The following is a 27,129-nucleotide window of genomic DNA, read 5'->3' as shown; positions in this document are numbered from 1 at the left end:
TTACTAAATTACTATAAATTACTACTAAATTAGTTTTCTTATGTACTGCAGTGTTGAATTGATTGCCACACCACTTTATTTATTTATAGTTGTTGAAAATACCTTATTTTTATGTATTATTTATTTGTGCATGCATATTTATTTATTGTTGAATAATATCAGAGTATTTCTATAATCTTTGATGACATGCAAATGTTTAGTTGATGATTTGTGTACAATTTATAAAGAAATGAGTCCTGCACCTTTTAATGGATTTACTATTAAAGAGACGTAGCTTTGTTTAACAAACCAGTTGTTCCAATATGATGTGTATTGTAAACCTTAAATAAAAGTTGAGAAGTGAATATTTTATGTTATTTGTAATGTTTTCAGCTTCTGTACTCTGCTAGTACTAGTCTTTAGTTGTTCACAGCAGTCACGATTCCTTCAGTGGCTTTACTGGAAAGTCGGCCATTGTTCATCCTTTTATATTTCTGTTCTGGATCAGACACTGTATTTTTCTGTTGCCACACAGGAAAGAAAATGTGCAATAAGCCGAGCATTTCATCATAAGCAGCCCAAAGCTGTCCTGTCGTGTCTTCATGACAGTGAAGTGTGAAATCACTAGTCTAGTGCATTGACCGCAGGTGGTTTTCACACTAGTGCGCCTGCACCTGAGCGTACACACACTCCTCCTGTGTTTTACTCGGCTGCTGTTGAACCTTTCTGTCGGTGAACGTCACTTCTCCATAATGAAGCTCCTGCTCCTTCTTCTCATTCCTGTTTGTCTGAGGACCCGTCGAGGCAGCTTCCGCATCTGCAGAAACAGAAGGACATAAACAGATGGGATTATAACTATATTATAAACATGATGATTTCTGTTGCATTAATCTTGATAGTAAATTAAGTATTGCATGTGTTTACAGATTTACAAAAAAGGTGAGAATCAGCGGTGACCTACGACCACGGTTTAAAATCCGCCTGAACTGGGGATAAACTGATTTACTATGATAAATATTTCTTATATAAGAGAAAAACTTATTGTGAATTATTCCATTGGTTTTTTTTTTTTTTTTTTTTTTGCCCCTGTGACAAAGATACGTATGTGTTTTTTCTTGCATATTTATTTAAACTTTATTTTTATTTGTATATTTTCATATGTATTTTACACTTTATTTAAACTGTATAAGCATATTTGCTTTTACTCTATGTATTTATATATTCATATTTATTTACATATTTATTTATACTTTTTATACATATATATTTATTCTATATGCAATTTTTATATGCTCATTTATACACTTTATTTATTTATACTCTATTTTATTTATTTTATACACATTAATTTATACTCTTTATTTAGTTATATTTTATTATTCTGTTCATTTATATGCATATTTCATTTATACTATTTACTTTTGTATGCATTATGTATTTCTTTATTTTATTTTCACTCTCACAAACACATCAAGATTCATCATGACTTTAATATTTTTATTTTAGTGACTCAGTGTCAGCACTGTGGTGACACATGGTGTTACGAAAGCAGATAAACGCTTCGGTTTCCTTTCTAGTCTTGCTGTTGGTACATTTTTTGCTGTGCTTGAGGCAGCACCAGGGCAGGGTGTTTTTACTAAAACCACAGATGCTTTTCTATCAGTTTTTCTCTCACTAATGTCTCATGTTTCTATACTTAAGACTGTGACGTACCGCTGTAGTCAGTAACCCAGGTGAAAAACAAGTGCACTTCCATAAAGTGCTCTATTTTCACGCACTAATTTTGTACTTAATATACTAAAAATGATCCTTTAGTACTTCTTAAGATAAACGTAAGATCATCTAAGCTAAATACATTTTTTTAAATGCAAAGATAGTATGTTAAAAGTGCATTTTAGTTCATATTCATGGTGTCTCAAAATAGCACAGTTGATCTTAAGTTTATCTTAAGAAGTACTAAAGGATCATTTTTAGTAAATTAAGTACAAAATTAGTGTGTGAAAATAGAGCACTTTAAGTACAGAAGAAGTGTATTTGTTTTTCACCTGGGAAGTTTAGGTAGGTTATAAAAGACCATAACCTCCCAAATGTGTCAAACTCCTATTTTTTTCAATAAAAGTTTATAGAAATCTTGACAGTCGCTGATTTTTTTTCTATAGCAGAGCATTTGCATCTCTGACATGATTCACTATCATCATTTAGGCAGGGCAAGATTTTCATTTTTACATCTGAATCATGATCTGTGCTATCAATCACTTAAAACCAACTAATTAATAGTATTATTAAATAGTAATATTAAATAAACATGTAAGATGATATAGTTGGTGTTTTCTGTGCATTATTGTAAATTCTGTCATTATTTACTCCATGGAAAAAAAACAACATACAGGTTTGGAAATACATAATGATAGTTTTTGGAATTATTCCTTCAGTAACCGAAGCAGTTTGTCTATTAACATAATATTATATTTACATATATTCATTTATAGGATGCTTTAATCCAATCTAATTTACAAATGAGGTCAAGCATAAGTGAATAAAGTGATGAAGGCAGTAATATAATACTGTAGGTTTATGAACTCAAGACTCACTTGTGGCTTTGAGCTGATTCCTCTTCTTGTAAACGTAATATGCAATGATGACCAGAACAATAAGAATTACAGCAAGACATCCCAAAACGATCAGAGCCACTGGAGGATCTGTGGAAGGAAAAACACAAGACAAAAGCTAAACAGAAAAACAGCGTCTAAATGTTCATTCATTACAACAGCTAAATGATAGAAACCATTTTTAAATGTGAAATATAAATATATAAAATTATATTTTATCAATATTCTGATGACAGAGTTTCTGTGTGAACATATGTAGCTGTTTCTGTGCTGTCTTTTTATCGTTCGTTATCATTCATTGGTTCTTTGTTTTTATAAGTCATTTGCATGAGAGTGAGATCTTTGGAGAACATGAGATTGTAATGAGTCTGATGAGAGAGTTTCTGTACCTTCAACAATCACTTGAAGATCTCTAGATGTTTCTCTGCCGTCTGAGTGATCGAGTGTTAATCTGTAAATCCCTGAATCTGCTCTGATCACACGGTTTATTATCAGAATCCCATTAATGACTGTCACGTTAGGTCTGTTATTATAAAGATCACATTCACTCATCCTCATCCTGCCATTCTTTACTCTACAAACTGGATCATGTTGTGTGTTGTTTATTCTCTTTTGTATCTTCAGGTCATATTCACTCGCGTCCCGCACCATCTGCAGATTGAGTTTGTGTCCCAGAGCTGCGTAACAGGGATCAGACTGATCAAACCTGCAGAACCGATCCAGACCTGAAGAACAAAACACACACACACACACTGAAATCTACCAAAATCAACTCTAAAACATTTTTATCTGTAAAATTATCTTTTTTTTTTTTCTTTTCTTTTACAATTTTTAAGAATCCCAAAATTATAACATACAAAAAGACCATTTCAGCATGAACTGAAATCCGAAAAATGGATTATAGACAAGTATTTTCATATATTTTCACAAAAGTAATTCTACTATCACAGACTTTTTCATTAAATGTTCGCTCCTGCTGGAATGACCTGCCCAACTCAATCCCAGCAGCTGAGTCCTTAACCATCTTCAAGAATCGGCTAAAAACACATCTCTTCCATCTTTATTTGACCCTCTAACTCTAGCAATCTCTATTCTAATTCTATTTTATCTATCTGTCTTCTTTGTATCTATCTGACCCTCTAACACTAGCTTTTCTTAAAAAAAATTTTTTTTTCTATTCTACTTGTTTTCTTTCATAAATAAATAATAAATAAAAAACCTTGCTACGTGTACTGTATTAAGCTAACTGAGACTTGTTATAGCACTTGCATACCATTGCTCTTTTGTTGATTTCGATTGCTTCCATTGTCCTCATTTGTAAGTCGCTTTGGATAAGTGTCTGCTAAATGACTAAAATGTAAATGTACAATCGAAAAAACGGTTCAGATGACCTGATGCCACTGAAACATCTGAACTCCGCTCATCAACCTCAGTTAAGATGATCAATCCATTAGTCTGATTTACACACTTTCACATATTTATATCCCGATAAAAAATTATGAGACAGAAAATGCTAGGTTCAGCCAAATTCACATACACTTATGCACTATTCTGTATTCTATTTTGTAGCATAAATAGTGTTAGTAGTGTGTTTACACTGAAAATACAAAAGGAAAAAGTGAACTTTAAACAACTCAATGATGCAACATCGACACAGTTGAGCTGAACTGAATCAACATTGTACTGAATCGATTTGAATAATGTCACTATTCTCTTTTAAACTCACTTTACAGTTGAATTTGAATTCGTTGAAGTTGCTTTTAAAGGTGAATTGACTTGGGAACTACCAGAAAAATGTAATGTTACAACACAAAGGGTTTCTTTGGTTTCTTTAATGCACTTAACCTCTCCACAACCTTAAACCAAAGCACTACATACATACTGTACATTCATAACATTTCACTTCTTTCTGTTTTTCATCTAGCTTGTTTCCTATCTAGCCTATTAAACCTCACAGTGTATACTCTGAACACGGTTGACTCTGTGACTATTTGCTAGCTATGATCCTCATTTGTAAGTTGCTTTGAATAACAGCATCTGCTAAATGAATACATGTAAATGTAATTTTATATCTCATATGGAAAGTCTGAGCCAAGGGTAAAATACAATCACAAGTTGACTCACATGCAGCAGTTTGCAGCAGCAGCATCAGTCCAAAGATGAGCATCATTTCTCTAAAGTCCAGTTTCCAGAAGAGCTCGATCCCAGCAGAAGAGAGTCAGATCGAGTCTCACTGACAGACAACAGCTCTACTGACACATCAGGAAATTACACGACTTTAACAGAGAAAGAAGAAAGAGGAAGTTTCCTCATAGAAGGGGAAGACAGGCACTGCCGGTCAGCAGTTCACACTTTTCAGTGATAGAGACTAACAAAACAATAAACACACGACTCTTAGAATTAGTTTAGTATAATACAAGAATATAATTTTTTATGTTGAGAGACAGTTTTTAGTCTAAATCAAATTAACTTTCCTTATCTGTTAAATCATTTGGACATTAGCAGGTTTTAATTACAGAAAAGACAAACTATTTCCATCACTGATAAAGTAGAAAAGCAGAAGCACACACCCAGACATACGTCTGCAAGATGTCTGTTAAACATCTCTTGATCTGGAAAGCATCTGCTGTCTACAAACGTCTGACAGACGTCTTTCAGATGTCAGTTTTACCTACAGCCCAGATAGCACACGTACGTCTGCGAGATGTCTGTTAAAGATCTCTTGATCTGGAAAGCATCTGCAGTCTACAAACGTCTGACAGACGTCTTTCAGATGTCAGTTTTACATACATTCTAAATCATAAACATCTTAAAGACATCTAATAGACGTCTATTTGACATCTAAAAGGAGACGTCCAATAGACGTATTGCAGATGAGCAAACACCCTAAAAAATACGTCTTGCAGATGTAAATGCAGACATCAAATAGACGTCTCCGAGATGTACGTGTGCTATCAGGGAGTACATTCTAAATCATAAACATCTTAAAGACATCTAACAGACGTCTATTTGACATCTAAAAGGAGACGTCCAATAGACGTATTGCAGATGAGCAAACACCCTAAAAAATACGTCTTGCAGATGTAAATGCAGACATCAAATAGACGTCTCCGAGATGTACGTGTGCTAACAGATTGATTAAAAACATGCATGCTGCCAGCGTTCAGTGTAAAACCACAGAACCCAAATTACAAAACTTAAAATAAAACAGATGAAGCAACAGACCAAAATGATTTCATCAGGTGCCTTACGTACAAAAATATGCGTACAAATAAAATTGGCATCACATTTTTTCCCACCCGCACCAGGCATAAACAATCTATCTCAATTGCAGTTAGGTTACATCGAAAGTGTTCTAGATATAAACAAGTATGAGATATAATATAAAAATATCTTCTTGTGAATATCATATTTTCAGTCGCTGAAACTGAAGCTGTGGTTTTCAGACTGGAAGTGGGCAGCGGAGAGTGTGAGAATGGTGGTGCGTTCATGCCATGAAAGAGAAGCCATTTACTTAACGACTTTATTGATTGGCATGAATTGCATACATCTCTTACACCATGTGGCCAAGTGTTTCCTGCACTGCTCACATATAGTGGAAAAACAAACTTACGGTACAGCACGACCTGCATACGTAGGCCAATTTGTGAACAAATGTGAGTGGGTTCTTTAAATTAATTCACCAACTTGCCGATTTGAATAAGTCTGGCAAATCCTTCAGTGAATCGAAATCAGAATCGCATTGTTTTTATAAGGCAGAAATAATGAAAGAATGCAGTTCTAAATTAAGCCTCTGCTGCTATTGAATCAATATGGCTAAAATTACATGTTAATATTCATCATTGAAAGTAACTTTACACCCAGCTAACAGGGAAAGTTCTCATAACATTGTGGCAAGGTTCTCTCAAAGTTATAAACAAACATTCTTTCAGTAACGTTAATAGAACATTGTTCAAAGCTATCTGGGCTTTAAGGAGATAGTTCAGCCAAAAATAGAAATTCTGCCATCATTTACTCACCTGGTAGCCATTGACTTTCATAGCATGGCAAAAAAACTAAAAGTCAATGGCTACCAGCAATTTGGTTACCAAAATTCATGACAATATTCTTTGATGTTTAGAAGAAAATGCATTCTTTCATGTGAACTAGCCCTTTAATAATGTTCTCAAAATGTTATTTATAGCCTACATCATGGACCGTTTTCTGAAACATTTTAGTTGGACGTTCACCTTATATATTCAAACATTACCACTTACTAGGCCTACACTGTAAAAAAAAAAAAAAAAAGTTGAGCCAACTTAAAACTTTAAGGCAACCAGCTTCAGCAGATTTTTGAGTTTGCTCAACTTATTTTTGTGGGAGATTATCAAATTTTTGTTGTATAAACAAAACCCAAATTTAACCCAAATTTTAAGGTGGTTGCCTTACAAATTTAAGTTGTATTTTTTTTTTTTTTTTTACAGTGTACTTGTTCCAGAACATTCAGAGAAAATGTAAAATGTAATCATAATGTTATCAAAAAGAAGAAAAAAGAAACATTCCTCTAACGTTTTCTCTAACGTTCAAGACATTTTTAAAGTGTTTAAAACACTGGACATTCAGAGAACACTTGGAAATAATGTTTTCATAACTTTATGGGGACATTGGCAAAACATATTTGATTGCTGAAATTTGTATTGTTTCTAAACACCTGAAACTTCTTGTTGCGTCTTCTGAATTCTTTTTCAATGCTGTTTACACTCAGTCACAGATCTCAATACGTTGTTTAAGTATTTTTAAGTATTTAATAAGTTTGGGACCGTGTTTATTAATGTTTTCAGATTATCTGTATGGAGTCGATGGTTAGACTGAGCAGTAAATAGAAACTGATGTCCGCACCGTCGGGCTGGAAGAGAGACTTTTATTTTGAAATTATCATCAGCTTCCAGGCGGAAGTTCACCTCTCGATGATCGTCCCGGTGTTTTTCAGTCTGTGCTTTAGTCTCTGAACATCTGAAGGGTTTATTTTTATTTTACAGCCGTTAACGGGAGCAGATGTCGGCTCAGGGCGACTGTGAGTTCCTGGTGAAGCGCGCGCGGGAGCTCGTGCCGCAGGACCCGTATGCAGCTAAAGCCTGGCTGATCACCGCGCGCACCCTCTACCCCACAGACTTCAACATACAGGTGACAAAACAACAACATTATACACTATTCTGTCATCCAACAATAAACATAATGATTTTAAACCCACTGCACATCCTTCAGGACTCTGATACAGTGGGCTTCATTCTTTTAGATGCCACTGACTCCCAAATATGACCATTCAAAATTAAAAATACACCTATAATTCGTCATTAAATTCCCACCATTTAATTATGTCCATGCTCCTGCAAGGGACCTCTATCCTAACATTTAAAAGACTATAGATTTAGTGCATAATTTATTGTATGCTTTGATGTGTAAAGACTCAAATTGTACTGTGATTATAAATCATTATAAAATTATGTAAAATATTATTTGGAGAATATTTGTTTTCTTTGACGTTAGATTGTTACTGTACTATTAGATGTGTTCAATTTGTATTATTTTTTATTTTTAGTGTTTAACTATTTTTTCAGGTTTATATGTATTTATTTTTATCAAATTTAATCAGTCATATTTGTATTATTTATTTATTTATTTTTTTCTAAACATTTTTATTATTTTAATTTAAACCCTTGTATTTTTTCTAAACATTTTCTTAATTTTATTCTATTATTTATTTATTTAGATTTTTATTGTCACTTACTTTATTTCAATGACTTTAATTTATTCATATTTTTATTATTTCTTTGTTTTTTTTTTTCTAAACATCTAATTATTTAATTACATTTTTATTTATTTATTTATTTAACTCGGATTTACTTAATCATATTTTTTTATTTATTTTTTTTTTTTTTTGTCTAAACATTTCCTCAGACAACTTCCACAGACAGTGCATGAACTGATAAAATGTTTATGCAATGCATGTTATTTTAGAAGAAAGGCCTCCACTTTGTCTAATATTCTATTATTATATGTCTTGTATTTGTATTAATGCAGTGGAAGCTTCATGTAATCAGGGAAATTCCTAGTGTTTACAAGCAACTCTTTCTGATTCTGATAAATGTGCATATTAATCGGTGTGCATATGCATGGTGTCTGCATCATGCACAGGTCTGTGGTCATTAGTTCTGTGCATATGTGTGTGTTGGTTTAGTGTGTTGTGTTTGTGTGTGCAGTATGAGATGTACAGTATCGAGCGTAACGCTGAGAGGACGGCCTCCGCCGGCAGACTCCTGTATGACATGTGAGTCACAGTGCATTCACTCTGGATGCGTTCGCTGCACATGACGGCCGTCGTTTAATGTTCTGTATCACTGTTTCTTGATGCACAGATTCGTGAATTTCCCCGAGCAGCCGGTGGTCTGGCGTGAGATCGCAGTGATCACTGCTGCGTTACGAAACGACAGCCAGGAAAAACACGCTCAGTTTCTCAAAGGTGTGTGACCTACGTCAGCTGTGTGTGTGTGCCAGTGTTATATAGTATTAGTTCAGAATATTAGAGTTTTTAGTAATATTTTGAAATAGCTTTATTTTTATATTTTCATTTAAAATTTTTGTTAAATCTGACAGGCAGTGTTAAGTATTATTTTAAAATGTTTTATTTTATTAATTAATTTATTGTTTTATTTTTATGTACATTTTTAGTAATTGTTTAATGTGTTTTTGCAATTTTTATTAGTTTTAGGATTTTTTATTTTTTATTTATTTATATGTCAGTTTTGGGTTCAGTTCAGTTTTAGTTTTTATTTATTTTGAACTTTTTTACGTTATTTGCCAAGGCAACATTTCTAATGGTCATTGTTTTTTTTTTCATTTTCCAATAATTATATTTTATTTTATTTACTTAAATAAAATTACTTTTAATTACTTAACTTAAACTTATTTTAGCTTGTTTTATAATTTTACCTTTATTTTCATATTCTTATATTTAATTTAATTTAATTTGAGCTTTATTTATTTTACAAATATGGTTTAATAGTTTTATTTTTAGGTTTCTTATATTTTGTTTTATTTCATTTCTGCTATATTTTAGCTAACAAAAAGTTTTAGTTCAGTTTTAGTTTTTATTAATTTCCAGCTTATTTTACTGCTTCAACTTAGTTTTTCATCATCTAATTAATATTTATATAAATAGTTTTTCATTTTAGCTTTATTTTGATTAACAAAAATGTTTAAATAGTTTATTTTTAGTTAACAATAATAACACTGATGTGTGTTTATCAGCTGCTGTACTGTAGTTGAATCACATGTATGTGACAGTTGTATTTTGTGTGTGTGTGTGTGTGTGTGTGTGTGTGTGTGTGTGTGTGCACAGGTGTTTTTGAGACTCTTCCAGGTCCGGTTCAGTGTAAGATGCTCCTGAAGGCCACAGAACAGTGTTTTAACACGCTGGAGAAAGCAGAGATGCTGCTGCTGCTGCTCAAGAGATTCCCGGAGTCTGTGGTTCAGCATGGAGTAAGTCGAATCATCTCTCACACACACTGTTTATTTTATTTTATTTTATTTTATTTTATTTTTTTATTTTATTTTATTTTATTTTATTTTATTTTATTTTATTTTATTTTATTTTATTTTATTTTATTTTATTTTATTTTATTTTATTTTATTTTATTTTATTTTATTTTATTTTATTTTATTTTTCAAAGGCACCCTGAAATGAAAATAATACAAATTTTCAAAAATATCATGTATAAAATAATGCATTTTAAAATGATTCTTTATCACCTCAGCATTCGATTTGATTCTGATTCAGTGAGTCACTGTGTGATTCCAAAAAGATGCATTTCAGTTTTTCAGCATGTTGAAGTTTCTTTTGCATGTTATGATTATTTTATTATTCTTTTAAAATCCTTTTTATATAAAACACTTTGAATTAGCATTCTATGAAATGCATATGAAATATTTCATGTACTGTATGTATTGTATGAAATCTACATCAATAAACTTGAGCCTTGCCTTGAGGACTGTCACATATGTTTACACAATGCAAGTGCACACTAATAATAAGAATTTTACTTTTATTTATGGGTCATTGCATAATCTTTGAGAAATGATGATTTTTTTCAACCCAGCTTGACCTCTGACCCTTGACCTCTCTCTCAGGTCAGTTTAGGAGAGTCGTTATTGGAGGCGGAGACAGTAGAGAATCTGGACACGCCTGTCAACTGCTTCAGGAAGCTTTTCGGTACAAATTCATCCTCTCTTTATTGTTTTATTTTTGTTTTATATGCTTTCTCCCTGAGCAAAGTGTGAGAATCCTGTATTTGTTGTTCATCTGATTGTCTGTTTTCGTCTCTTTCAGTGTGTGACGTCCTGCCGCTGATCCTGAATAATCCAGAGATGCGTCTTCCTGTCAGTCTGATGTATAAATACATGCACAAAGCAGCAGAGTTTTACATATGTTACATCACACGGGAGCCGTCATCAGACGGACAGATACAGGGTAAAAGCTTATTTGTTGTTTTTGCTTTTTTGCAATTAAATTGTGGATGAATTTTGGCACAAGTATGTCATTTAGGTATTTCATGCATACCGAAAATGTGCATATTGTGCCCACTACACATGTTTTGTACAAATATACATTTATATATATAGCGTTTTTAAACAAGACTATGAACTTGTTTCTGCCACTGGATAAAAAAATAAAAAAGGTAATTGTGACTTTTTTCTTGTAAATCTAAACGTCAGAATTGTGAGATTAAAAAGTTGCAACTACATTTTTTATATTTTATTTTTTGAGGGAAACAAAATAAAACAACTGCAACTAATTGAGGCTGTTTCTCTCACAATTCTGACTTTTTCTCACAGTTCTGAGATGACAAAAAAGTCAGATTTGTGAGAGAAAAAGTCACAATTGCCTGTTTTTATTTTTTATTCTGTGGCGAAAACAAAAGATTGAAATGCAAGATGTAAACTCAGAATTGCAAGAAAAATGTCAGACTTTATATCTCACAATTTTGAATTTAATTAAAGGCTGAATTGTGTGATAAAAAAAAAATACATTATATAATTTATATTACATTTATAATATTTTATATTGTTTATGTTTTTTCATCCAGTGGTGGAAGAAACTTTCATACAATACAGATTGTTTCAAAGCAGCTTTACAAAAGTAAACAGGAAAATAACAGTGTTAATGTTCCAAAATTGATCACTTATGAAACTAATTGAGTTTGAGCTGTGAAGCAGCTCTGCAGCAGACTGTGGTTGTTCTGATGGTAATGGTGAGTGATTCCTCAGGCTCTCAGGAAGTGGGCGGGCTCAAGTCTCCAGGCCGGGGGCGGAGTCAGCGGTATGTGATTGACGGGCTGTCGGAGAAGTCGTCGGTGGTGACGGAGCCCTGGGATAGGCTGCTGGAGATGGTGGGCGTGGTCGGCTCGCTCTGTAATTGGCAGGGAGAAAAAGCAAGCCGGTGAGCATCTGAGAAACAGTGTCTTAAAGGGATAGTTCGCCCAAAAATGAAAATTCTGTTATTAATTACTCACTCTCATGTCGTTCCTCACCCGTAAGACCTTCGTTCATCTTCGGAGCACAAATTAAGATCTTTTTGATGAAATCCGAGAGCTCTCTAACCCTCCCATATAGACAGCAAGGATCCTAACACGATCAAGGCTCAGAAACGTAGTAAGGACATCGTTAAAATAATCCATGTGACATCAGGGGCTCAACCATAATTCTGCGAAGCTACAAGAATACTTTTTGTGAGCAAAGAAAACAAAAATAATGCGTCCTCATACTCTCTCCATAATAGTGGCGTGCCACAGCAATGGGGTGAGGAGGAGAAGAGTTGTTGAATAAAGTCATTATTTTTGTTTTCTTTGGGCACAAAAAGTATTCTCATAGCTTTGTAAAATTACGGTTGAACCACTGATGTCACATGGATTATTTTAACGATGTCCTTACTACGTTTCTGGACCTGGGAAGATTGCAGTTGCATTGCTGTCTATGGAGGGTCAGAGAGCTCTCGCATTTCATCAAAAATATCTTAATTTGTGTTCTGAAGATGAGCGAAGCTCTTACGGGTTTGAAACGACATGAAGGTGAGTAATTAATGACAGAATTTTCATTTTTGGGCAAACTATCCCTTTAATTACTGATGCGTACGATCAGCTCTCACTCTGTGTGTGTGTGTGTGTGTGTGTGTTGTAGGTCGTACTCGGAGCTCCTGCAGCGTGTTTCAGAGTTGTGTCGGTACATGTCTGCCACGGACGGTGAGGGTTTTGCCCGCTGCTGCGCTCAGATCGTCACCTGCTGCACGCTGGTCCTGTTTCACAGCGCATTTCACTACGTCTCTGCTGTGCAGCCGTCACTCTTCCAGGGTCAGTTCACACATCTGTGTGTGTGTGTGTGTGTTTGTGCCTAGTTAACTACATTTGTACACAGAAGTGAAATAATTGACAAAATCTCCCAAGACATCCTTTTGGTGACATCCTCATTTGAAAAATGAATATAAAAATAAAACAAAAAAGTGTTTTATTTTTGTATTATAAAAATGAAAAAAGTTGTTAGTGTTACAGTATTTATAACCAGCTGTATTTAAACACTATTAAAGTCTATGCAATAAACAAATCTAGACACAAAGTGATTGACAGGCATCTATTTTTTGTTACATTTTGTTGCAATGTCATAATTTAATATTCATTTATTTTAATTTTAATTTAAAATAAATTAAATTGATTTTTATTTATTTAAAGGAGGAAAAGTAACATCTACTTTTCAGCTAATTATGTACATTTTTGCTATTTGTTATTTTATATTACTATTTAGTGATTGAATGAGACATTTATATAGCGCTTTGTGTAATTTTAGTACTTCATTATTTAATATTCATTTATATAAATTAAATTGATTTTTATTTATTTAAAGGTGGAAAAGTATGTGTTAAATAATGTGTAATCTTATAAAGGGCATCTAGTTTTCAGCTAATTATGTACATTTTCCCCTAATTTTATACAGTTCTTTTGCCTTACTGTGGTAGCAGACACATATATGATATTTTAGTAATATCTGTCAAAATATAGACATTTTCCATGTGTTCTTTTACAAAACAATTGCATGCAGCACCGTTAAGGGCACATTCAACATTATATTAAAAATCCGCTAGACAGCGTGCAAAAGAAAGGGACAAAACAAATACCTTGAAATACAGTTTTTATCTTCAAAATGGCATGTTAATAAGGACTATAACCATGACACTAGGGCCTAAAATTAATTAAATGGAATTATGAAAATGCAACGTGCCAATTATCTTCCCAAAGTTTGTAATGAGAATTTGTTTATTAAAAACAAAAGAGAAACATTTAAAAAAAAAAAGTTTACCTGCAGTTTTCTGCCAAAGTAAAAGTTCTACTAAAAGTTCTAAAAGTTTTAAAAAAGCAAAGAAAAAAAACAAAAAAACATGAATATATGTATTGTAATTGTACTGTTGTTGTATAAATAATAATAAGATTATTATTATTATTATTATTATGAAATACTGTATTGTTACTATCACTATATATTATAGTGATATATCTTTATTGATTAATTGAAGTTGTGTGTGTGTGTTGTCAGGTCACACGTCTCTGAGCTCGTGTCCGTTGGTTCTGCTGGAGGATCTGTCCAGTGTTTACACTGATGTAGAAGTGGAGCGAAAACACACACACAAGAAACGCAAGCTGGCCGACGGACGGGAGAAAACCATGGTCAGGCTCATATGTCATTCTTATTATCAGCATATGCAAATGCATGTGGTGAACCTGACTGTGTGTGTGTGTGTGTGTGTAGAGCTCTGATGATGAGGACGTGTTGGCTAAAGGCAGAGGGCGACACATTGTGTTGAATAAAGCAGAGATGCTGGGTTGGGCCGAGACTTTAGAGCACTTCCGTACGGCCAGAGAGAGCTGGGACCTGCTGCACTCGCACCAGAGCCTGGAGACGGGTCTGTCTCTGTCTGTAGAGTCCACAGGTTATGATTAGTTTTAAAGTGTAAATGTTGAACTCCTGTGTTACTGTTTTATTACAGAGTTCGCTAAGATCTGCTCAGCGTGGAAAACTGAGATGTGGATGTGGTTTCGCATTTTCCTTACAGATATGATCATTTATCAGGTACGATTTTAGTTTAATTTAATGATTTTATTTTTTTTTTTTACTTGATTGATGGATAATATAGGTCATATACGAAGTCATACCTGTAAATATACCTGTTTCTAGTTTAAGATTTTCACCAGACTGAAAGAAATAGCTGCTCGCGAACCACAGTGACGTCTGATCCGTGAGCAAGTCGGTGCTGTTCGGTCAAACTGACTCACGAATCAATCTAAATGGTTCTTCAGTGAATCAGACGGAGTCTGAATAGTTATTTTTTTCCTGTAAAGACCTCTTCACACGACAAACAAAAGCAAATATATTGACCAGTTATCATCCCTGACCAGAACAGTCAGTTTTAGAATATAATAATTTATCACAGTATAATTATATCAGTGGTGCCATAGCATTACAATTATAGTTTTTATTAATATTTTGAATATACTTTTATTTTCATATTGGATATTTGTATTCATTTCAATTTAATAAAAAAAAAAAATACAAATTTTGTAATTCTGTAATGTGCTTTTGTTATTTTTATTAATATTTGTTATTTTATATTACTATTTAAATTAAATTATCTTTATTTCAGTTTTAGTTTTTGTTTATTTCCTGTTAGTAATTTTATTACTTCAACCTAAACTTCAGTTAGCTGTAAGGCAACATTTCTAATTTACTTATTAGTTTTTCATCTAATATTTATTTGTATTTCATGTCAGCTTTATTTCATTTAACAAGAACGATTTTTAATACTTTTAGTTAACAACAATTCCATGAAATCAAGTTAAAATATATATCAGAATATAATTTTAATATGTCAGTCTCCATAGAGGTGGTATTTTAGTATTATTTGTATGAATTCTATACTTTTATTAAAATTTAAATTTGCTTTTTTTGGTACTTTTGTTATAAGATTTTGACATTTTATTATTTTTTATTACTTTTTAGATTAAATTATTTTTTGTTTGTTTTATATTTATAAATATATTTAAATAAAAAAATAATATATATTTTTTTAGTTTTGGTTTATTTCCAGTTAATCATTTTAGAGATTTTACTTAAACTAAAGTTTGCCAACAAACTGAAATAGGTTTAAGTTTTTCATCTAATATTCATTTTTATTTTATTCCAGCTTTATTTCAAATTGACAAAAATGTTTTCGATGGTTTTATTTGCGGCAGATATTGCAGCCGTGTTCAATCTTTACCCGTCTGTGTGTTGTTCAGGGTCAGTACCGGAAGGCTCTGTCCAGTCTGGGTCTGATGTCGTCGCTCCAGCTCCAGCAGAACCAGAACCAGAACCAGAACTCGCTCTCCAGCTCCTCGAGTCTGGAGACGCAGCGGGCGATCATCCAGCAGGCCTCCTGTCATTACGCACTGGGAGAGTACAGGGTAACACGCACACACACACACACACACTGCATTAGACCTGCTGTGTTTAGCGCATCTCATGGCGTTCACGCTGTGGTTTGTCAGATGGCGTGTGAGAAGCTTCTGGAGGTGGTCTCTGGTCTGATGCCCCAGAATCATGAAGCTGTGAAGAGCAGTGAGGAGCAGCGCAAACCCCGCAGCAAAATTAGGAAAGGTGTGTGTATAGCACATACATAAACTAACCCTTGTTGATTTCTTTTATTTCTTTCTTTTTTTTTTTGGCTGTGTAAATGCTTAGAAAATACCTTAATTAGATGTTACACTGTGGACCTTAAAAAAAAAAAAAACATTACAACGTCAATATTTATTCTCAGTGCTATTAAAGCATATGATCATGCATTCTTTGTTCATTCTGTTGGCAAGGCTTCAAAATGTTTGCTATTTTTAACATTTTTACTATTTTCCACCCAATGTTGTTGCTAATCATGGACTTATTCAAGATTCAAGACAGATTTTTAAAAAGTCTGCGTAGCATTTATTATAATAAGTTAACCAACTGACAATTAAACGGTAAAAATCCAGAAAATGAATGCATTTTTGGTGGTTATGATCAGAACTGATGTTCATAAAAATCTGTCATATATATATATATATATATTATTTATTTAAAAAATATTATTATTATAATGTATATTATTTTTATTTCCATTGTTTGTAACTTAATAATTATTAATAAGTTATATTTGTTTCACAGTAGTGACACTTTTGTGTACCAAAATTAAAAATTGTAACCGTAAGGTCCCATTTATAAACATTTGATGACATGAACCAACAACGAGCAATATATTTTTAGAGCATATATTAGTCTTTGTTAATGTTAGTTAATAAAAAATGCAGTTCTTCATTGTTCATGTTAGTTCAGAGTGACTTAACTAATGTTATCAGATACAACTTTTGATTTTAAAAATGTATTAATAAATGTTAAAATTAACATTTAAGTAATATTAACAACTGATGTCGAAGTGTTGTTCATTGTTTGTTTATATTTACTAGTCAATCAAATGTTTTTTTTTTTATTATTATTTCAGCTAGTTGCCAATATAGTATTTCTCATTTTAATTGTTTAACTTGATGTACTAAAGTAACTAAAATTAAAAAAAAAAAAAATGAATGGCTGTATATTATCATTTTTGTTTGTTTTTTAAATAGCTTTGTTTTTTGTTTTTGGGGCTGAAAAACAACTTTTGAATGTCTAAAAACTTTTGAATGTCACTTTCAAAAGTTCAAAACTTTATAATTTTAACTTTTAAATTTTAAATGTCACTCTAATCTAATTAATATTCATGAGCTAGGTTTTTACCATAATAGGAATATCTCTCTCCTCTGTTGCTAGGTAACGATCTGAGGCTCCTCCCCTGCACCAGTAAATCCATCCTTCCGTTCTGTCTTCAGCTCATGCTGGCCTGTTTTAAGGTACCAGATCTGAACCTCTCACCCGCTCAAAGCTCACAGCTCAGATTCGGTTTTTAACTCGTTTCCACTCTTTCTAAGCTGAGGGCCTTCACAGACAACAGAGACGACCTGGCTCTGGGTCATGTGGTCGTTCTCCTGCAGTATGATTGGCCGCAGGGTGAGAATCTCTTCCTGAAGGCGGTGGATAAGATCTGCCAGCAGGGTAGCTTCCAATACGAGAACTTCTTCAACTACGTCACCAGTATCCTTCAGAAGAGAGATCGACCAGTTCTCCAGTGTTATGATTAATCTAAAACCTTTACTTCAAGCCTTTATGTATAAAGCATAATAAAAGTAGTTTTAATGCATTAATTATGCCTTATAATGCACTTCTAATGCATTGTACAATCAAGAATAATTGTAACCACAGTTAATACATTATAACACTTATCAATTCATTGTTACACTATGCATTTTAAATTTGGTTATAATTATGACAATACTTCATGTATTACAATGCATATTAGGAATCATTATAATGTATTATAGCCTCTAATAACCCTTTATAATGCATTATACATAAAGGCTTTAAGTAAAGCGTTACCAAACCTTTTTTTTAAACAATTATTCTAATTCTTGTCTAATGCATACAGATTTTATGATCTCATATTAATTTTTAAAGTCCTAGAAAACCTGACATATGAAATAATAGTCAGTAAAATCTATTTTATGAGTTCATTGAACGTTTACACAAAATGTTTTGTCATATTTCGTCCATCAGGCTTTTATGGCTCATATAATCTAAAAAATGCCTCAATTTTATTAAGAAATCCTAAACCGAGCAAAACTATGCAATTTGGGGCAGACATTGATGTTTATATGGACATAAATTGGATTAAATATGATGCAGTAGCTTTATAGAGTTAATTTTTCACACTGCAGGATCCTTTAAAATGTTTAACATGGTGAAAACCTTTTGATCAGACACTAATTCCAATCATAATTCAAATGGATGTATTTTTATATGAATATCTGTCCTTGACCAGCTTTCTCTCTGAGACATTGACATGTTAGAAGAGTTTGCTTACCTTCGCACGACAGAAGGAGGGCGGGTCCAGCTGGAGCTGCTGCCCAATCAGGGGATGCTCATCAAGTAAGTCCCGCCCACATCACACACATCAGCCAATGGAACTGGAGATGATGAGAAGTGATCACCGAAGGTCTCTCCCTCCTTCCTGTTTCCTTTCTCCTTTTGTTTTGGACATAGGCTGCGGTTAAGACTAACAGCGTGACAGGAAGAAGGCGGTTTGCTTAGCGTGTTTTCTTTACCCTGCTTTAGTGCTGATGTCCTCTAGCTGCTTTTTGAAGCCTTTTTGATTAGTTGTATGGTCTTAGTCTGACATTGTGTAGGGTTTTAAACGGGTTGCAACTTGCAAGTTTAGGTCTGTTTAGGGTTGAGAATCGAGAACATAGTTTTAAAAATATTGGATGAATGACAGAGCTAGATCATAATGAACCAGTAAACGTAAAGGTTCTTTATTGGCATTGATGGTTCCATTTAAGAACCTTTATCATCCATGGAAACACTAAAGGTTCTTTATAGTGTAAAAAGTTACTTGAGATTATGAAAATGTTCTTTACACTAAGAAAAAAATGGGTTTCAAATAATTTCGTGTCAACTCAGCCAGAGGTCCACAGCCAAAACATTTTTTTATTTTATTTTTTTTATTTATTTTTTTTTTTAAGCGGAAGAAGTACTTAAATTAGTTTGTTCTTCAGACATTCTTCTTAAAATACAATAAGTATCAGCTGTTTGCAAAGTGACCCACATTTGGTTTTCGACCACTGAAAATGGGTAAAATTCAGCAATTTGGACATAGTCAAACTGAGATCCCCATATCTTTTGGATTGAACTATACAGGGCCTTAAAAATAAAGATTATTAAAGAAAAGTTTATTAAGAACCAAAATCTGAAAGGATTTTAAGATATTTGTAATACTCCTTGAGTTACAGACATGCAAACGTTCGAAAAAAGTATATTTATGCCACTCAGACAGGTATATTTTATGGTACATTTAGATCCCCATATATCTGGGATTGAACTATATAGGGCCTTAAAAATGAAGATACTAAAATAAAAGTTTAAGAACCAAAATCTAAAAGGATATTAAGATATCTTTAATACCCCTCGAGTTAAAGGCCTGCAAACCTTAGAGCACAAAAAGTGCTTTTTCCCATTTTTTAAAAGTCACCACTGGCATATAATACAACACAGATTGCTAAAGTCAACAGATTTTACTAATAGACCTGCTAATCTCTGTATAACAATAAAATGATGATGCTTCAATCTTTCTAAAGACATTTTTAACCCCCCTGTAATTTGGCTCTGAATCTCATTTTGACACTCCTCTATGAAATATTGGATTACTCAGTAAATATACATTCGTTAAATTTAATATTTTGGCTTTTAGCACTATTTATGTTTGTATTTCTCCAGAAAAAATTTAAGATGGGCAGGTTTCTGAAATTTGGTTGATTTGACCCGAAATGACCCTTCTTCTGTGGCATCACTGCAAAAACTTCCTTTAGAAACATTTATTTATAATATAAATTATCTAAAAAAAAATATTGCATTCATATCTGAATTGATATAAAGCAAGAGCTGTTACTTTATATTACATTGTAAATCAGTAGAAAATGACTGTTTTGTCACAATAGTATTTTAGATGAAAAATAGAGTGGAAAAAATGTTATTTTAAGCTTTTTAATGGTAGTTTTAGGATGTGCCGCTAGCTCCTTATGGGTTGTTTGTAGGGTTGTGGGAGGAAATCAGCTGTGATCATGCTGTCGTAGTGCTGGCGGTGCGTTTATGAGTGTTTGCTGTCCGTAGGAACCCCAGCCCCGCCCTGGGGGTGGAGTTAAACACCCTGCTGCTTCCAGGGGCTCAGAAGGCTGACAGGTACCCCGCCCCCTTCACCAAAACCCCGCCCCCAACCCTCCCAGACTCCTCCCAGCCTGATCATGTGTTCACATTCTCCTCCTATTATTTCTCTTCATTCCGCTCAAGCATTTTCATTTTGCAAGATCGTTCCCGTTCTCATACGGCTCCTTTTCCGTTGTGTTTTACGCAAGTTGTTGTGAAGTCTTCAAAGAATGTTTTTTGTTCGTTTTATATTACATTGTGTCTGTAGTTTTCATTGAATTGCAGCGTTTTGCATTCATGAGTGAATCTCACAGGTGATGTCAAGAAATGTCTGAGTTGTATCGCACCTGGGAATCAAAATAAAAAAATAGAAAATTATATTTTGCATAGATAAAATTTGCTCTTTTTTTTTTTTTGCAAAAATCACATTTACAGTAATGATAATGTGGAAAATGTCTCATTCTCTTTGTATGTAAAAAATAAGGTATTTTAAATAGTGACGAGCAAGTGTAAGTATACACAATGTATCTACTCCTCTAATTGTACTAATGTCTGCTTGTTTTAAATTGAAAAAATGTTTTTTAGAGATTTTAATGTGCTTAAAAATTGTACTATGCCCAAAACAAAACAAACAAAGTACCATCATCCAAAATAGGCTGTTTTCTTGAATACAAAAAAATATTTATTTATTTATTTATAATTACAAATTTTATTTTACTTTTATTTACACTTATTTAGTTTATTTGTTTACAATTATTAATATTTATTTGTATTTTATTTTTAGCTATTTATTTAGTTTATTTATAATTATGAATCTTTATTTATTTTACTTTATTTTTATTTATTCATTTAATTTTTGAATTTGGGATGCAATATGAGCCAGACGTTTCTTTGTGAGCTTCACCCTTATGTGTATTTTTCTGCCACAGTATTCGTGTGTGTGTGTGTGTGTGTGTGTGTGTGTTTAGTGTTTGATTGGAAGAGCGTTGCTTTTATATCAGTGTGAATGTGGAGAAACTACTGTTTCGAAATGGTTTTGTTTCTTGTTTGGGTTCTGCATAAAGTTCACGTTCACATTGGTTCAGTACTCGGTTCTTTCTGTATTTGGTGGCCCGTATTGGCTCAATGTGTTCTCACACGCCGTGTGTCTGTTTTCATAGACATCACACTGTGACTCGAGGAATCACCAAAGGCGTGAAGGAGGATTTTCGGCTGGCGATGGAGCGTCAGGTGTCACGGTGCGGAGAAAACCTGCTCACGGTGCTTCACCGCTTCTGCATTAATGAAAAGATCATCCTCGTCCAGTCATTACCCTGAGCGACCTCTGACCTTTAACCTATGTATCAGTCCAGTTTTGTCACTTTTCAGACATTTTTGAAACGTGATCAATTTTTTGCATCATATATGAAGCTTCGGACATGTTTAGAGTCACGATGCACTGGTCATCAAGCAGATCTCATTTAGGTCATGGTTTTATTTTAGGTATTAATTGACAAACTTTCAAAAATATTCAGCATTTTATTATTTGTCTGTAAAATGCAGAATTCACTGTTAAAGCAAATGCAATATGTTCACATTGTATTGTTGTAAAATACTTAATGAACTAGACTGTTATTGTGTAAGATAATGTTGTGCCGGCAGCTCATAATAAATAAAACATTGGTGAATACTGAGTTTAATTTTCATGCTGTACTTTTGTTTATGTACCAGTCTTTGTAATTAATAACTTTAAATCAGCAGCTCTCAACCTTTTTGACTCAAAGTCCACATTAAATTTCTGAATGTTCTTCAGGTTTCCCAATCTTTTAAAGTAATGAATCTACATGCTTTTTCAGTCATTTGTGATAGAGCTTGGAAAATATTTTTAGAATATAATCAGAAAAATTTATATTTATTACAAAAATGCCCAAGATTTTGTTAATTTACATGATTTTCTTGTACGGAGTGATGCAACAGACTAAAGTGAATAAATATATAAGATATATAATATGTAATATATAATAAAATGAATATTTGCTTCATGGGATGTTGCAATAAATAAATGTGCAAAGAAATGTAAGCATGAACAGGCATGATAATTTAATCTAGTTTATGTTTTAAACAATTATAAAATGAAAAAAAAAAACATTTATGCTTCCATTTTATTGTAGTTTCATTTAATTATTGCATCATTCCATGAAGTATTTAATAATTCCATTTTATATATATATATATATATATTCATTTATTTAATTTAGTATGTGAAATCTCTCCATAGTCCAGCAAGAAATTGTTCATGGTTAAACAAAAGCAGGTTTGGAGTTTTTAGCAATGATAGATTTTAAATACCTGATATAGTTTTATCATAACATTGACTCACCATGAAATAGCCATATAAAGCTGGCATTGTGTTAAAAAAAAAGAATAAACTCCATTTTCCAGGTCCAAAAGCCACCTCTTATATCCGAGTTGGGGTAAATTAAAATTATAAGTATCTTAATTTTAGGCATGTTTTGTCTTATTTCAAATCATTTTAAGCCATCTTGAGGCCCCTGTGGAAGTTTGCTAAAGTCATCTGGTTGAGAACCACTGCTTTAAATAAATATCTGCTCAACAATCTCTAAGAAATGATTAGAGAAAATTCCTCTCTTCACTATTCTCTCTCTGACGGACTGGGAAGGTCGGCCTGCAGAGCTGCTCTGAGATTTGCCCAGAAGAGTTTCTGCTTGGCTCCCTCCGGTGGCCACTCCAGATATGTGCGTCTGGACATCATAGACTTGAGCTGGTAGTACTTGGAGGGAATGAGATACATCGGCAGAGGTTCCAGCAGAATGAGAATAATGCTGTCCATCCCTCGCGTCACCCGCTGGTGATTGGCGAAGTAGAGTTCGTAGTGGCACCATTCGCTCTGGACGAAATGAGAGGAGAGCACAAAGACGCACCTTCGGCTCTGCTCGATGCATCGGAGAATGTTCTGGACGATCGTCTTTCCCGGGATGAAGTCGCGCTCGTGGTGACACACTCGCAAGCTATAGTCGCCTTCGAGCTTGGGAAGAAATTGAGATTTGACCCAGTCGGCGTTCTTTTGGCTGTACGATACGAATGCATGGAAGCACAACCCTTCCAAGTCTTCTGATTTCCTGTGGGAAGTTATTGCGTTGTGCTTGGCTCGCGTCCATTTCCAGATCATCTTGAGGTACCATGGCACGTCCAGACGATTGCAAAGAAGGCTAACGGCGACTATTAAAGTGATTGTCGGGATCAGAATAGTAATAGCTAGGATCCAAGCGTTGCAGGAGATCTCAGGAAGGTAGAAGTCTTCTAGTAAGGAGTTGCTCCAGGATTCTGGGTAACTGCATCGGTATCCTTCCGGCCAGTGGCCAAGAGTCAAACCAAGAGTTTCTCCTCTCGGACGTGTCGCTCGGTCTTTGATGAGAGCAGAGAATTCACGCAAAGCACATGTACAGATGAAAGGGTTGCGACTCAAGTCCAGATCTTGAAGATGCGGACAAGTCTTAAGGGCTTCAGGTAAAGGCGAATGAACGGAGTTGGATCTTATAGAGAGCTTCTGCAGGTTTGGGAACGCTTGGCAGGTGGGAAGGTCTAGAAGACGGTTGTCCATAAGGTCAAGGACCGTCAAGTCATCCAAAACCTGAAGATCTGAAGGTACTGAGGTCACTCGGTTATTCCGAAGGTTTAGGATCCGTATGGAATCGGGCAAACACTTGAAGACGCTCTGATCGAACCCATTCGAAGACAAATCCAGTTGGACAACTTTGGGAGGCCAAACACACTTGCCTTGTTCCTCCGAATAGGTAAGTGTGTTCTGACTGAGGTCGATGTATTGAAGCGAATCCATGAGATGGATTCTTGAGGTCAGCGGTCTAAGGAGTTTCAAATTGTTCCCCTTCAGAACCAACTTTACTAGGTTTGTCAATGTACTGCATTCAGTATCCGGATCAATCGAGAAGACGTTTTCCGTAAGAGCACAATCAGACAAGTCCAACACCTCGATCTGGCTAACAGTCAAAGGACAGGTCATGAAGATGATTGGCGTTTGGGTTAAACTGATGTTTCTTGCAGGCATATTTATGAAGAAGTCATAGAGCTCTTTCTGATTGAAGATGAATTCGGTTACGGATGCTCGAGTCGTAGAGAAGGAATCCAATATGCGGCTTGTGGGCAACGGTATGCCGTCATCCATTTTCGTCATTGTAAGGTCTGAGAAAGAAAGCTGTCGGATTGTAGACTGCAATATTGTCTTTACACAGCTTGTTAGAACTTCCCAGGTGGTTTTCACTTTGGATATTTCCAAGCTAACGGTGCGTAGGATTCCTCTGCGGCGTATCTGCTGGATGACCTTCATCCCGCTGTCCACCAAAGTGAATTCAACTTCTTTAAATGCAGCAAAAACATCAACAGCGATTGCAATGTCAAGGTCGCTTTTGGACAAGGCGATGATGGCTTTCTCGGAGCGTACTTCTGTAAGACTGTTCTCCTCATACGTCTGTAGGCCGTTTGCATTAATAAAGAGTGTCTTGAGAGTAATATTGGCGATGTAAGTGAAGTCTTGGTTGCTGATTGATTTGGCGCTCAGACCCAACCATTGCAGGTGTTTCAAGGTGGAAAATTGTCTTCCTAGTGCCATGATGGAAAACAAGTTGGATGACAAGTCTAAGAGCTGCAGACGTCCCGTTTTAAACAGGAATGGTTGGTCCGAGAGGTTCTGGAGTCTATTGTGCGATAGATCCAAGATCTCCAAAGCTGGTGTGGCGTTAAACGTATTCATGTCTATGTTCTCCAGTATATTCCAGGACAGATTGAGAAAGTGGAGTCGTGGTGTTGTGATAAAGTCTTTGGCTGTCAGTGCCTGGATGCGATTCAGCGACAGATCCAAGTCCTCTGTTGACGGTTTGAGGCCGGGGGGAACCGAGGACAGGTTCTGAGATGAGTAATTCACTATGATCCGCTTAATGGCCAGAATGAGACACGGGTGGAAACACGTGACATAAACAGACAGCAGCCACCAGCCTGACGGCTTCATCTTTCTGAAGGAGAAAAACACTTGATTTCATTTCCTATTTTAAGTCAACCGCATTTTTAGCTCATCACTTTTTTCACTTTTACTCAAGTCTCTAGCATTAGTTTGCATTGTGGTTGCATAGGAGTATTTTAAATTTGCTAAAATAAAATGAAATAAATTAATAAATGCAAATGAAGGCATTTATTCATTTAGACTATGTTTACTGTAAATCAAAAGACATTACAGAGTGAAAGTTATTAAATATCATGGTATAATATGGTGAATATGGTAATGTTGGCATTTACTTTTACTGTACATCAGTTGTACAGTCGTGGCCAAAAGTTTTGAGAATGTCATAAATATTAATTTCTTGATATTAATATAGAGGTCTTGCAGAGGTCTTGAAAAAGAAAGGTCAACACTGCAAATATTGAGTCTTTGCATAAACTTAATGTAATTGTCTATAAAAGCCATTGACACTTATGAAATGCTTGTAATTATAGTAACATCTGACAAAAAGATCTAAAAACACTGAAGCAGCAGACTTTGTGAAAATGAATATTAGTGTCATTCTCAAAACTTTTGGCCACGGCTGTATATTTAAAACTCCTGTTTATTTAGCATTTAAATTATCTTTATCTGCATTGTTTTTAACTGATCAAATTTATTTTGGTTCAGCATACTCTACAACCAAATGCTCCTATTGGCATCAGATTGGATAGATAGATAGATAGATAGATAGATAGATAGATAGATAGATAGATAGATAGATAGATAGATAGATAGATAGATAGATAGATAGATAGATATCATTATTTCTCTTACCCGTCTGCTGCAGATGAGGTTGTCTTATGAGACTGTAGATCACATTTAAATTATGTTACTCAACTTCTGCTTTTTCTGATGTTTCACTTCCCCAAACTACAGTCATTTACTGATAGTGACCAAGTTATTTACTCTCAGAGATGGAGCCTCATATGGAAGTAATACTTTTACTTTGTTGCAAGCTTCTTAAAGTTTCTCAATCAGAGAAACCATTCATGTCGCAATACACGGATGCTACATTTTTTATTTTGTTTTGAATATGTATTGCATAGCCTAACTCTAACACATCTGATTTATAATATTTACATATATTAATATGTGACCCTGGAGCACAAAACCAGTCATAAGTAGCACAAGTATATTTGTAGCAATAGCCAACAATACATTGTATGGGTCAAAATTATAGATCCAAAAATCATTAGGATATTAAGTAAAGATCATGTTCCATGAAGATATTTTGTAAATGTCCTACCGCAAATATATAAAAACTTAATTTTTGATTAGTAATATGCATTGCTAAGAACTTAATTTGGACGACTTTAAAGACGATTTTCTCAATATTTAGATTTTTTTGCACCCTCAGATTCCAGATTTTCAAATAGTTGTATCTCAGCCAAATATTGTTCTATCCTAACAAACCATACATCAATGGAAAGCTTATTTATTCAGCTTTCAGATGATGCATAAATCTCAATTTCAGAAAATTGTCCCTTATGACTGGTTTTGTGGTCCAGGGTCACATATGTCAAAATAGGATGTTTAACAAAAATCATTGTTTAAAAATTGAGCAGCTTTGTTTGACTGGTTTTGGCAGAATATGCAGTACCATATTTGACCAGC

At 34.1% G+C, this 27,129-nt stretch overlaps 3 protein-coding genes across 5 annotated transcripts; 1 reads left to right on the top strand and 2 right to left on the bottom strand.

Annotated features, from left to right (window-relative positions):
• Nucleotides 1-53: 53 nt before the first annotated feature.
• Nucleotides 54-4,826, bottom strand: si:zfos-741a10.3 (uncharacterized protein LOC796591 homolog). Its single transcript, XM_058797726.1, has 4 exons — nt 4,713-4,826; nt 2,978-3,313; nt 2,571-2,678; nt 54-796 (listed from the first exon to the last, which is right to left on the bottom strand). Exons 1-4 carry the CDS (start codon nt 4,756-4,758, stop codon nt 639-641), a joined length of 648 nt encoding a protein of 215 aa, XP_058653709.1. The 5' UTR covers nt 4,759-4,826; the 3' UTR covers nt 54-638.
• A 2,666-nt stretch (nt 4,827-7,492) lies between these two features.
• On the top strand, nt 7,493-22,136 carry ints10 (integrator complex subunit 10). 2 transcript variants are annotated; one of them, XM_058797714.1, is made up of 18 exons: nt 7,493-7,751; nt 8,828-8,895; nt 8,984-9,087; nt 9,967-10,106; nt 10,755-10,836; nt 10,954-11,094; nt 11,892-12,063; nt 12,801-12,970; nt 14,205-14,335; nt 14,418-14,571; nt 14,656-14,738; nt 15,944-16,108; nt 16,193-16,301; nt 17,481-17,560; nt 17,639-17,801; nt 18,599-18,692; nt 20,430-20,498; nt 21,623-22,136. In XM_058797714.1, the coding sequence occupies exons 1-18, from the start codon at nt 7,623-7,625 to the stop codon at nt 21,777-21,779; spliced, it is 2,211 nt and encodes a 736-aa protein (XP_058653697.1). In that variant the 5' UTR covers nt 7,493-7,622; the 3' UTR covers nt 21,780-22,136. The 2 variants fall into 2 exon arrangements, with proteins under 2 accessions (XP_058653697.1, XP_058653698.1); XM_058797715.1 differs by lacking the exon at nt 20,430-20,498.
• On the bottom strand, nt 20,512-26,307 carry tlr1 (toll-like receptor 1). 2 transcript variants are annotated; one of them, XR_009274137.1, is made up of 3 exons: nt 26,290-26,307; nt 22,822-25,489; nt 20,512-20,809 (listed from the first exon to the last, which is right to left on the bottom strand). XR_009274137.1 is itself a non-coding variant. In XM_058797713.1 (2 exons), exon 2 carries the CDS (start codon nt 25,483-25,485, stop codon nt 23,095-23,097), a length of 2,391 nt encoding a protein of 796 aa, XP_058653696.1. In that variant the 5' UTR covers nt 25,486-25,489; nt 26,290-26,307; the 3' UTR covers nt 22,280-23,094. The 2 variants fall into 2 exon arrangements, 1 of the variants encoding a protein (XP_058653696.1); XM_058797713.1 differs by lacking the exon at nt 20,512-20,809 and having other exon boundaries at nt 22,280-25,489.
• Nucleotides 26,308-27,129: the final 822 nt, after the last annotated feature.

This window comes from Onychostoma macrolepis, chromosome 14 (genome assembly GCF_012432095.1).
Source record: "Onychostoma macrolepis isolate SWU-2019 chromosome 14, ASM1243209v1, whole genome shotgun sequence".
NCBI lineage: Eukaryota > Metazoa > Chordata > Actinopteri > Cypriniformes > Cyprinidae > Onychostoma > Onychostoma macrolepis.
This window is presented reverse-complemented; position numbering and strand designations above follow the sequence as displayed.

What these genes read in the sequence shown, in the direction of transcription:
- si:zfos-741a10.3 (XM_058797726.1), bottom strand. Translation starts at nt 4,758, where the DNA reads ATGATGCTCATCTTTGGACTGATGCTGCTGCTGCAAACTGCTGCAT. An exon ending in TCTTCAAGTGATTGTTGAAG is followed by an intron (nt 2,679 to 2,977) that starts GTACAGAAACTC and finishes TTCCTTCCACAG; the next exon opens with ATCCTCCAGTGGCTCTGATC. An exon ending in GAATCAGCTCAAAGCCACAA is followed by an intron (nt 797 to 2,570) that starts GTGAGTCTTGAG and finishes CTGTTTCTGCAG; the next exon opens with ATGCGGAAGCTGCCTCGACG.
- ints10 (XM_058797714.1), top strand. Translation starts at nt 7,623, where the DNA reads ATGTCGGCTCAGGGCGACTGTGAGTTCCTGGTGAAGCGCGCGCGGGAG. An exon ending in GGCAGACTCCTGTATGACAT is followed by an intron (nt 8,896 to 8,983) that starts GTGAGTCACAGT and finishes CTTGATGCACAG; the next exon opens with ATTCGTGAATTTCCCCGAGC. An exon ending in ATCAGACGGACAGATACAGG is followed by an intron (nt 11,095 to 11,891) that starts GTAAAAGCTTAT and finishes GTGATTCCTCAG; the next exon opens with GCTCTCAGGAAGTGGGCGGG.
- tlr1 (XM_058797713.1), bottom strand. Translation starts at nt 25,485, where the DNA reads ATGAAGCCGTCAGGCTGGTGGCTGCTGTCTGTTTATGTCACGTGTTTC.